The 12,996-nt window shown below is 34.8% G+C and overlaps 1 protein-coding gene across 5 annotated transcripts in view; it reads left to right on the top strand.

Annotated features, from left to right (window-relative positions):
• The window catches only part of ATP7 (copper-transporting ATPase 1), a 248,616-nt gene that overhangs the window by 79,648 nt on the left and 155,972 nt on the right, over positions 1–12,996 (top strand). Inside the window, exon 1 of one of the 5 annotated variants that reach the window (XM_069835398.1) lies at positions 89–315. The exons of 3 other annotated variants lie outside the window; for them this stretch is intronic. In XM_069835398.1, coding sequence (XP_069691499.1) covers positions 266–315 — 50 coding nt within the window. In that variant the 5' untranslated portion in view covers positions 89–265. Of the gene's footprint in view, positions 1–88; positions 316–9,987; positions 10,295–12,996 lie in introns of those variants that run through there. One more of the 5 variants, XM_069835399.1, reaches the window with a different exon arrangement.

The following is a 12,996-nucleotide window of genomic DNA, read 5'->3' as shown; positions in this document are numbered from 1 at the left end:
CAATTCAGACAAAATTGTCCCTTCGTACTGTGTTTGTCAGAACAAACGTTGTTACAGCAAAAGTATGAGTGTTGTATAAAGAAATTGTTTAAATTATAATTGTAGTTCAGATGTTTGAGTCTACATTTGAAAAGGAAATTGTGCTACATATGTTTTATTAATGTTCAGTTTAAATAACAAATGAGACTTTGAGAACTGCCTTCGCTTTCTTGTGGATTTGCGTTGAACTAAGTGACAAGTGACTGTGAGTGGAAGTGCTGCTAAAATGAAACTGAGAAAAGCCCAGAAGTATACCTTGCTGTCGACAGAAGCCACGTAAGTATACAAACTAACATAGATATAATTTAAAATATAGTGGTTGTCATTTATTATTTTTTGCCATCGTGTATTTCTCACTGCATTTTATTTCCTCATTAAACGAAGTTTAAGCTGTTTCATGAAGCTGCAAGAAATCAATTTCGATAGTTTTACGGAAATACTTTTTCCCAGCAGCCCTGATACTGAAAAAGTGGTTTTCGATATGCCGTTTGTCTGCAACAATTTTAATGTGTCCCCTCCCCCCGCGAGCCATTCATCCGAGAATGGTGCGTATGAAATATAACGTTAAAAAAAAAAGCAAAGAAAAGAAAGAGTTTTATAAGAAAAATAGCCTGTACGTAAAGGTGTTTTACCTGAATTCCACTCTTAACAACATTTCATTTTTTTACGGATGACTAAGTGATAAATGAAATAGTATAGACGGTTTAGTTTGTTTGATATTTCCAGTGTGTCAGAAAGTTAATTACGCTATTATTTGTACGATTATACTTGCAATTGATAATACAATTTTTTCAGGCAGAATAATTATAAGACTTAAAGGTTCTTTCCAAAATAAACCTTCACTCAATCATTATGAAAACAAAGCAAGAAAGAAATTATGTTTCTGTAAAAATCAATTATTATCTAAAGAATCACTCCTACGGTCGAAAATTTATTCAGGGAAAAATAGCTCTTAGAGTTATCTAAACAAATTACTAAATAAAATTAACGTGACTAGTAATTACGGAAACAGAGAAAAATAAAAAAACGGTCTCATAATTATGTCACAATTTCACTTTTTTTTCTTCTGTAGATATACGAAAGTCATGATTGCTCATTTTTTGCTGAAAACGTGTACAAAAATACAAATTGCTTCTCGAAGATTATTTATTATTTCATATAATCTCCAGCTCGACATGTTTTTGCCAGCTCTCTGTCAATCTCAGTGTGCCTATACAGTAGAAGTCTGTTTCGCGCGCCGCACAGTGGTCCACGCGCGCCCACACACAGTGACGATGGTTGTGTATTACTGTTGTATTCCTCTGATTTTAATTGAAGTGAAACGAGATGGAAGCTCATCTTCGAGATATGTTCTGCCATGTAAAGTGATTGGCAAGTATTCTTAATTGATGTTTTGTGGTTTATTTAAAGTCTTTGTAAACAGTATAAAATCTCATCTTTTTTCTTAAATTTGTAACTTTGTCTTGAGATTTAAAAAAATACTCAATTTTACCCTAATGAGCTATATACTACTTTATTCTGAGATAACTCTGCTTCATGTTGCCATAAGTTTCATTCGACTTTAGTCGTCTTCCTAGCAGTTATTCCGCATTTTAGGAGTCGGGGTTCTGTGACGCGTAAGGAACTTTTCAGCGTTCTGAAAAGCAAAGGCAAACTACAGCCATAAAGTGTTCAGTCTTGTCAATATTTATATCAATTTCTTTAAAATAAACATGGGCCGCCATTATCCATTACTGAAGCTGGAAAGAATAAAATATTGTCACAGCTATTTAATTTCACAATAAGTTTAACAAAAAGGTGGGCGAAAAGTTGCCATACTATAAATATTTTTGTGAAAAATAACTATGAATGGCTGAATGAAAGCATAATATTTGACATTAGTAGCCATACTGAACCAGATCCTGGTACTAGCAAAGAGATATCTCAGGATAGACCAAGAGAACTTTTTTCTGAATCTTCTGAAAGGACTAAGAGAAGGAAAGCTAGGAACACACACACAAGGAGGAATTTCTCTTTCTTACAGAGATGAGCTTGAAAGATCAGGGCAAGAAAGATACTGTTGATCTTGTCAAGGAAATTATAGATACTACACCAAGGCGTGGCACAAAAATAAAACGAGCGTACATGTCAGCTGCTAAAAATCTATTTCACTAACTCTTGAGAATGCTTTGAGTCTTATTACGCAAAACTAATTAACTAAGTATAAGTATTTATCAATAATTCGGAGAGCAGCAATCGCCTGTAATGAAAACATATATCCTCCGTACTGAAAAATTGTACAAGCAATCGTCCTGAAAATTCCATAAAAGTTACAGATAACTCTGCCAAAATTCAATTAAAACATTTATTAGATACAACTGTAAATTAACTACCAACAACAATCAAATCAACCTGGTTAAATTACACAAACGTAATGAGAGTTTTTATACAAAACAAATATGTTGCCTGTAACTACTGTATAAAGTTTGATCAGAATCTATAAGATTGGAGAAAGATTACTAAATTTGTCTAAATTCACTCCTATAATGGAGTAGTTTCTTTTACACAAATGTAATGAGAGCTTGTATACAAAACAAATATGTTACCTATAACTACCGTATAAAGTTTGATAAAAATCTGTTTTCATATGAGAAAAGTTACTAATTTTACCTAAATTCACCCCTATAACGGAGTAGTTTTTTTTTACATAAATTTAGTTAGAGTTTATATACAAAATAAATATTTGCCTCTAACTACTGTATTAAGTTTAATGAAAATCTGTTAGATAGAAGAAGGGTTGATAATTTTGTCCAAATTCACCCCTATAATGGGGTAGTTTCTTTTACACAAACGTAATGAGAGTTTGTATACAAAACAAATATGTTATCTGTAACTACTGTACAAAGTTTCAAGAGAATCTGTATTAATTTTGGCCAGCTAGATTTACGTTTTGGACCACTGTGCGGCGATGCGGAGCTATGACGTACGGCTGGTTACCTGCGCCTCTTCTGCCTGTGCGCACCATTCTCGATTAAAATTTGACCATGGTTAAGTCGACATTTGACCATCTTCAACGCCAATTTGCGGAGTATCAATCTCGATCAAAGTTAAACAAGCGAGTTGATGATGATCAAATTTGATCACGGGTGTGGGACCAATTATCTTGAATTGAACATGGTCAAGTCGAGAAAACCAAAATGGCGGCACGATTTGACGTAGCCTACTTGATGGAATTGAAGATGAAACACGCAACACGCAAATCACTGCGGAAATAACAGAATTGGTGTTATTGTAGAAAGAGTAAGTTTGTATAATAAAAATGTTCTTTTTTCTCAAAATAGACTAATGTTTTATATATGTTTCTGCTTTGGAAGATCGGGACTTTACTTGAGGACAAAATATTATTTAGGCCTAATTGTCCAATTTTGTTAACATAATAACAAAGTAGTTATTCTATGCCGGTAATAATATAGCAAAACTAAATGACCATTTTGTAGAATGCGAGATTATCACTTATTAGCTATAGATTTGCCGTTTGAAACTATTAGGACCTATATGACGTTTTGGACAATTAGGCTATTTACGCTTGAATTAAGAGAAATTACACGGATACCTTCCTTTCCCTCTTACTCCAAAATTCCAACCTTGTGAACACAAAATAAATGGATAAATTTCAGAACAAGGATACTTTCCTTTCCCTCTTACTCTAAAATTCCAACCTTGTGCACACAAAATAAATTGACACTAAAAACTTCCTTTTCGTATGCATGATGTTGCGTATTCGACATACCTACACAGACGAATTGCTTTTTTTTTTATTTAATTTTAAAATAATTGTTAGCGAGGTATCCGTATACTGAAATTTTCCCAAATAAATTATTGGCACTGAAATATGTCTTTTCATAAGTAAGATGATGAGCATTCGACAAACACATACAAATCTGCTCTTTTTAGTAGCCTATTTCAAGATAATTGTCAGTGAGGTATCCGTATACTGAAATTTTCCCAAATAAATTATTGGCACTGAAATGTGTATTTTCATAAGCAAGATGATGAGCATTCGACAAACACATACAAATCTGCTCTTTTTAGTAGCCTATTTCAAGATAATTGTCAGTGAGGTATCCGTATACTGAAATTTTCCCAATTATTATCATTAATATGAAATAACCACTGTATAAATTACGGTACAAATTATGTGAAATTATGTAAACACGTATAACTCATGTGAATTGTGAGGTTAAATCCAACCAGGTAGCCTGCTTTCTTCTTAGAGAACTTCCGTCAGTACTTTTATTCTGTAATATGGATGCATAATTGCTGACGAGTTCTAAAGGAATTCCCACTTCGAACTGTGAGAAGTTCGGTGCTCTTTTCTTTTTTTCTTCCATGATTATTGAAAATTGTTATTTGAAAACTGCGAGGATTTTTGAAAGCAGTCCGACAAACAAAAACGAACCAATAATTGACAGAGTGCGTTCGTTCGCTGTTTTATACGCGGTAACCTAGCGCTCAGATGATTCTTCCCAAGCGAGCGTAGCGTACCGTCAGCTGACGGTACTGAGTTGATCGAGGGAAAATGTCGGTGCACCGCATCTGTAACTTTATCATTGTCAAGAATTAACCATGTTTCCGTGATTGCTGATAAACGGGCTAGATGATCGAGAATGGTGCACACAGTCATTCATCTTGAAATATTACCTTCTCAGGCCTTTCTTGTCGAAACCAAAGAGATGGAAGTCTTATGCTGCTAAATCCGGGTTGTAGGGGGAAGAAAGTGAGGAATAATCTCCCAGCCGTTTCTTTTAATCCATTGCATGGTGGAACATGCCGATTGTGGTCGTGTGTTGCCATGTTGGAGAATGATTTTTCTGCCAGGTTGTTTGTCATGCAGCGCCCGACAAAGCTTTTTCAGACTTTCTTGATACTGATCTGAATATTAAAAGTTTGCTTGTGAGTTAGGAAGTCTATCATCACAACACCTCCAGCAGCCCAGGATACTGTGCCCATAACATGGAAGCCGAGATATGGTCATTGCTTTCTTCTTTATTGGCGATATTCCTTGCTGTGACGTTTGGTTTCGGGATAAAAATGTTGCAACCAGCTTTCATCACTCATCAATCATCCCTAAGTTTAAGAGAACGTCATCAGGTCGTCACTTTGTTAATTGTACCGCTGAAGCAATTATTGGCAAATGTTTTGACGCTGCAATTTTTGTTTTTCAGAAAGTAAACTAGTGTACAAATTTGTCTGTAGCGCAGCTTCTCCAACAGAATTTCGATTAATAATATTCTATAAATTTACAAAAATATTTTCACACAATGAAAATGTTTTAAAGGGAGAAAAGTGCTGAAAATGAGACAAAGTCACCCTGACCTTCACCAATCTTGATAGCCATTTCTGGAACTGTTACACGTCGATTCTCCTTGTTAAGGACGTCAGGTGTCTTCTCGGTATCTACCGTCGAAGCTGTTAACGGACGGCCAGCGCGGTGTTGGTCAGCAATATCGTATTGCAGACTTTAAAATGCCGCAGTCATCTTCAAACACTAACGAGAATAAAACAAGATGATCCACAAGCTTTCTATAATCGTATGTGAATTTACGAAGGTGGAATATTCTCTTACATGAGAAAATTCTATGACAGTGCGTTGTTGAAACAAAATAATCTGTCATCTTAACAACTATTATTGTGGCACCTTCAGCGAGGGTAGACTACCTTGCATTTTACATTACATAATAAATACTTTGTTGTTACATGGAGGTACCAGTGAGCCTGGAAACGGAATGAGTACACTTTAAACCCAGTGATAGTACCACTATTCCTGGCATTTAAATCGTCAAGAATCCTGCGATACTACGTACTAGAACCTCCGAGTCCCGCGCGCATTTTCAAATTTGCTATTTTTTTTATCGAGAAAACTAACTGTAATGTCGATGTGAATTCTTAACCATGCGACTCCTAATTTCATCTAATATTCATGGTAAAAATAATGTCTCTATGTCAAATGATGCCACCTCAATGCATATTTATTTTTTCCTCGTGTTATGTGTGTGATATTTTTAAACCCGTACTACTTTGTAACACAAAAGCTGCAGAAAACACTGTAAAATTTCCATTAAATTGAGACGGTCGTTTCAGAGAAAAATGCACTTAAGTTTGAAAAATATCAACTTCCAGAAAACTGCATTTAAAAAAAGAATGTTGTATGAATTTTATGCGCCACCAAATTTAAAGAGGTCATATATAGCTTTAAACAGCAAGTTTTGTACTTTTTTAAAAACAGAAAATAAAAAATCGAATTTTTAACCCCTAATCATTACTCGGTCCCCTTAAAGTCTTAATAATCTAAGCCAAAAGTTTATGATAATAAACTGGAAATTTATATAGTTTCAGACAGGCCGAAAGGTTTCACTGTCACCAGCGTTCTCCTTACTTATCAGTACCGGTAGACTTTTTGTTGACGTCTTATCCGCATCCCCGCTGTTTGCTATCGAGTAGGTTATTCAGGGTTACTTGTGTATTCCTGGAAAATTTGACGTACAGACCTTCGTATTTCTATATCAAAGGCCCTAGTCAAGATTTCAAGTTCGCGGGGCCTATAAACATTTTTAATGTTGGGCCAGCCAGGTTGATTTCTGCCTTGTAAGGGCGTATACTGCCAGTCTTTGCTTTTGCTCGTTTTTTTTCCGTGACAAATCTGCCTTGCTGCCAGATTTAATGTAATAGAATTCACACCTGTGGAGTAACGGTAAGCGCGTCTGACCGTGAAACCAGGTGGCCCGGGTTCGATTCCCGGTCGGGGCAAGTTACCTGGTTGAGGTGTTTTCCGAGGTTTTCCCTCAACCCAATATGAGCAAATACTGGGTAACTTTCGGTACTGGATTCCGAACTCATTTCACCGGCATTATCACCTTCATCTCATTCAGACGCTAAATAACTTAAGATGTTTAAATAGCGTCGTAAAATAACCTACTTAAAAAAAATGTAATAGATTGTGCGATATTTTCACATGCCTTTACTCTTCTGCCTTTCATTTCTATCTTGTTCCTCAAAAATACCTCATGGAATCTGTCATTAAATGAGCCGTTGAGAGCAGAAGTGGTGTAAGTCAAAAATGGGTAATGAGGGTTAAAGTAAACATTCTGTAAAATACAGCGCAAAGTAGCAAATAATATTCAATTTATTTAAACTATTAGTAGTCAGTAGATAGCAAGAAGGATATATTAATTGCTACTTTGCTCTGTATTTTACAGAATTTTTACTTTAAACCTCATTACCCAATTTTGACTTACACCACTTTTGCTCTCAACGGCTCAAATGATGAAATGATGCTGTACAAGATGTTAAAAACATATCTTGTTAAAGAAAAAAAAAACAAGATATAATGTTTTGAGAGAAGGTAATACTCGTCAAAAAAAAAAAATCCAATAAATATGAGTCTTACAATTTATATATTTGAAGAAACAAATAGACTATAGTGAAATTGGTATTGTAACAACAGCATATATTATGTGAGAGCTTTCTCCTTTCTTATTGTAATGTAGTAAACAAAAGAGTGAAGAGATAGATATGACAGTATGCTTAATTGTTTACTTCTAATAATATCTTAGAAAAATATAGAATAGGCATGTCAAACTCAAAATCCCAATTGGGTCAGATAAACTGAATGTAAGACCGTGTGGGCCACAAGGAAAAGAAATAGTCATATTATTTAATCTGTAATGTACTAGAAGTATTTATTTATTAGAAATACAGATTGTTAGCTAGTAAGAAAAACAACAATAACACAATGTTTTCTTCCCGATATCTGACTTCTCTTTTTTGTCACCAACCAACGTATAGTCTCATACGCTGCGCGCCATTTTCATGTGTAGCTTATTTACTGAACACTCAACATGGGCTAACTGAATTTCTGCAGCTTAAGTGGTTTCCGAAATAAAGCATATTAAATTCGGAGCAATGATTTTGGGACATGCTGTGTTTATACCTAACATAAACTCTACTGTATAGTATTGCTGTACGAAAAATTGTATGGAGGAGTGGAGAAACTTTGTTCTTTGTGTCACTATAAGATGTTTCATACTTATAGGCCATTCGGTATCTCGTGAAACCTACCTGCACCTGAAAGGAAGGAAAAAGTGAAGTGGACTGAGAAGTTTATCTCCCTCGCTATGCTTCGATTTGCAAGCTAGCTAGGCCGCTTACTTCCATCATAAGGTTCTTACTATTAGCTACATCGCACGGATGCATTTAGTTTTACCAGATAACGAATGACCTTTACCTAGGTATGTTATGTACATATTGTAGGTGTACATAAATATGACTACTGAAAATATAATAAAAATATAATAAATATTTGTTAAAGAACGTTTGCACCCATTTTTCCGAAATCAATTTTCCGAATGACCATTTTTCCGAAACCTATTTTTTCGAATGATCATTATTCCGAATGGTCATTTTTCCAAGTGATCATTTCTTTTACGCGTTCACTATTTATCGAAATTAATAATCCAGTAGATTGTTAGCATAAATAATGCCCGTTCTGTGTTACCTACAAGCGCCATAACTTGTTGCTCATATCATTTGGGACAGATTCTGTATAGACGCATGCAGGCTGAAGGTCTACCTACAGGAAGCTTACATGATATCGAAAACAATGAAATAAGAGAGTATACACCCATATGTTGCTATCATTAGCATTTGTTCCCTCAGATCATGTAAAACAATTATTCGAAGAACTCGGAGAAGATGCGCCTCACACCATACTACCTATATACGATTACTTTGATCTCCATTACATCAGTGGCCGAAGAGGTAGAGACAGAACACAATATGTACCACCGCGCTATGACATTCGCATTTGGAATGAAGACCAATCAACATTGCAAGGTGAACACCGGACCAACAATGTAAGAGAAGTGTGGCATAATAGATTTAAAATGCTCATCAATAAGCACCGTCCATCCCTTTATACGGCCTTAGCTGAAATTCAAAAAGAACAAGCCGACACTGAGGTCATGAACAATAATTGAGATTGGGAAGGAAGGTACGAGTAAAAGCACAGCCAAGAAATCGGTGGATAGCAGTACAAAACAGAATCAGAGCAATAACATTGGAATACGAAACATAGAAGGAAGAAAACCGCTGTCTTCAGTAGGCCTATTTAAGAAGAATTAGGTACAATTTTAGCTTCTGAAAAAGCATGAAATACAGGCCGTGACTTGTAATACATTCAATTTTAAGTGTAAAATCACAATTTTAATGTGCCCTTAACTTTACTAATTATTTCATTTAATATTCTTGATTTCGGAAAACAAGTCCTATGAAAAATGGTCATTCGGAAATGAGAAATTAGGAAAAATTGACATTCCGAAAGTTGGTTTCGGAAAAATGACCTGAAACCGTTAAAGAATGACTTTTTCTGCAATGATTAAAGCCATAGCGTTTCTAGCTAGAACTCTCCCTTCCATGGCGACTGTAGGCCTATTCGTCCCTTGTCTTCTCTTTGCCCTGCGTTAAGATTGTCTTACTCGGTGGTCTTGTGCCGTATTAACTATTTATCGATATATCTAATATCTCCTAGTTTATTAAGTGTACGGGTACCATATGCGCATGCGCTGGCTATTGTCCTGCTACTTGTGAATGTCTAGTCAAGTGTTAGATATTATTTTCACTTAATAACGACGGAATGGGCCACATGGCCATATTACAGGCCAAAGTCTCGATTGTCTGCACAAAAACTTACTTAAAGGCCCCCTTGAGGTGTTTGTCATAAAACCTGGAAACAAAGTAGGAAACTTCAGGCTCAATAGGTTATCAAAGCCTACTGCTTCTAAGAAGCCTAGAGAGAGTACTGTCTGGTGATTTAGAATTAGATTTTTGTGTTTTTAATAATAATATTTAGCATCATGTCCTTTATAATTATCCAAACTCGAAGTAATATTAGGGAAATCTGTTTCGTGGAATGCATTTAATGTTAAAAGAAAATAATTTCCTAGATCTGGAAAAATCTTTTTTGTATTTAGTTCTTTGTTGTGTGTCATTTGAGTGAAGACAAACACTCCATTGTATTTCTTTATCATATTTGCATTTAAAAGTGAAAATAGTTCGATAAAACGAGGGAAGAGATAACATGAGTCGATGATGTTCTTTGTAGGTAAAGTGATACATTCTCATGTTGTGTACCAACCTGAAGTTACGCCATATGTGTATTTGTGTATGTAATGTCAGACTTATGCTGGAAGGACAAAATGGCTGAACATTCAGGACATGGGTGAGTAACAATAAAATTGTTAATTGTTTCGTTGAAATCCAAGTATCTATTTATTTGTGCGTGTGTGTGTGTGAGGCAGATATTTAAATAACTCTTTTAAATTAAAAAGGCTAGTCAAAGTTGAGAAATAGCAATTAAAGTTTTCTCGGACCTTCGTACAGTTCTGCTCCCTCCAAAAAAAAAAAAAAAAAAAAAAAAAAAAAAAAAAAAAAAAAAAAAAAAAACCGACGCCTATGATAATGACGACAACGGACAATGAGAGAATTGGGATGGTAGATAAATCCAAAGTGACTCGGAGAGAACTTGCGCTACATACGAGGGTATGCTGAAAAGTAATATTCATACGTGTTATAACTTATTGTTGTTCAGAATATGCTAGAAGTTTATTTTAAGGAATAGGTTATTTCAAATACATGAGTTTGCATTAATAAGGCATGTAGTGGGTGATATAGGGTAATCTGTATTATTTTATTGCTCTATGGCTCTAGCTAGACTAACAGAAAACACTGAGGGAATGGGCTTTTAGAGTGAAACAGATTGGATTTTAGGATAAGTTGAACATTGTTTGAGCTTGCGACAAGTTATATCGCTAGTTTAAAGTGTTTATCGTCGCGTTCATTTACGCTTTCTCAGAAAGGAAAAATCTCGTCATGCGTGGGAAAATTATCGGGACAGCTTTTGTTACGTGTGTGGAGAATTTACGGCAAAATCGCAACGTCAGTCATCAGATAGGCCCCTAAATTAAAACACGCATATTACTGCTATTTTGAATGAAATGTGTGTAATGAGGACAAATCATGGGCTCCCCATGTGTGCTGCATAACATGTTGCTCAAAACTGATAAAATGGATGAATGAAGAGAAGAATCGAAATATGCCGAAGTATTCAGTGGATATGAAGGAAACTTATACAAATTTGTCAGTGTTACTAGATGCAATCCAATATAAAACTTACTGCTGGAAACTCTGCGGAGATTTGAAAATTGTCGCCTTATTGCTCGGACTTCAGGGTGGATTCACTTAATACTGTTGCTTTCTCTGTTTATGGGATAGTAAAGAGACTAAAAACACTATAATATAGTGAAAGACTGGCCTCCGAGAGAAAGCTATGCTCCAGGAGAACATGATAGTAAAACCGGAAAAAGTACTGCTCCCTCCTTTACATATCAAGCTTGGTTTAATGAATAATTTCTTTAAAGCTATGTATAAAAATTGAGAAGGTTTTGCATAATGTGTAAGGAATATGTTTCCGAAACTCAGTGAAGATAAAGTGAAAGAGGAAATTTTCGTTGGCCCTTAAATTAGGAAACATTTGAAAGACGATAGCTTCGAAAAAAAATTAAGTGTTGTGGAACTAGAAACTTGGAATGCCTTTAGAAGAGTTGTTGGTGAGTTTTAAGTAATAATGAAGCTGACAATTACCAACAGCTTGTACAAGAACTCCTGCATAGTTACCAGAAGCTTGGTTGTCGATTGTCTTTGAAAATACACTTCTTACACTCCCATCTGGACTTTTTCCCAGAGAACTTAGGAGCTGTAAGCGATGAACAAGGGAGAAGAATTCATCAAGATGTAAACAGGATGAAACAACGATATCAAGGAATGTGGGATTCTAGTATGATGGAGGACTACTATTGGTTTTTGTTCAGAGAAGGTAACTCAAACTATAAGAGGAAAAAATAACTAAGTAACTAAATTTTAAATTTTATATTTTAAAAGAATCTAGCTTGAAGTCTGTATATGGTTGTTTACTTCATTGAAGGGCTCATGAGTTATTTGATTTGAGATTTTAATCAATTTAATTGATAAACTTAAAACAAATTATAGTTAATTTGATCCAGTTTAAATTAATAAAATGAAAGCCTATTTTAAAGGGGGGGAAAGGAATACATGCTAATTGTAATTATTATTTATAGCAGCGTTATTATTTTTATGTAAAACGTCAGTGTATTTTGTGTATAAATTTTGTACCTTACATTTTATTTATTTTCAGTGTTGTAATTACGTGTTTTGAAATGCGCAAAAACGTATTTATAAATTGAAATACTTCCTCTTCTGTCACACAAAAATATTACGTGTTACAGATTTTTCGCTGCAGTTTTCGCAATCAGCATAGTTGATTTAGTAAAACTTAGCTGATTTGATTTCTGTGACAGACAACAAGTTAAAATTTGCTGACCAAATTATTAGAGAAATAATTCGTTTTCAATATACAACAAATAAGATACATCAAATGAAGACCTGAAAGAAAAAAACTAGTCTAGGCAAGTAAAGAAAAGGAGGACGATTGGGGGAAAATGAAGGAAAAAAGATTGGAGAGGAAATAATGAAGAGAAGAAGAAGAAAAATATGAATGTAAAGGAAATGTACTAGAACGAGAAGGATGAAGAGAGAAAAAAGAGAAAGGAATATAAGATAAAGGAGAAAGAGGAGAAGTAGAAGGAGGAAAGAGGAAAAAAAGTAAAAGAAAAAGGGAGTTATAAGCAAACTAATGAAAGTGACACACCGAGATTTCGAACTTCACTAATCCGGAATTCAGGATAGTTCGGACAGATCTTTTCTTTTTCTTACACAAGACACTTGGAGATTAATATTCCACACATTGAAGGTAGAAGTGAATGCAAAGAGTGAAGAATATGTTGATAAATTCAAATTATCCAACGTAACATTCATTTAGGTACATTAATCGAATTTGTGGACTGT

Source organism: Periplaneta americana, chromosome 9, assembly GCF_040183065.1.
Source record: "Periplaneta americana isolate PAMFEO1 chromosome 9, P.americana_PAMFEO1_priV1, whole genome shotgun sequence".
In the NCBI taxonomy this organism is placed as follows: Eukaryota; Metazoa; Arthropoda; class Insecta; order Blattodea; family Blattidae; genus Periplaneta; species Periplaneta americana.
This window is presented reverse-complemented; position numbering and strand designations above follow the sequence as displayed.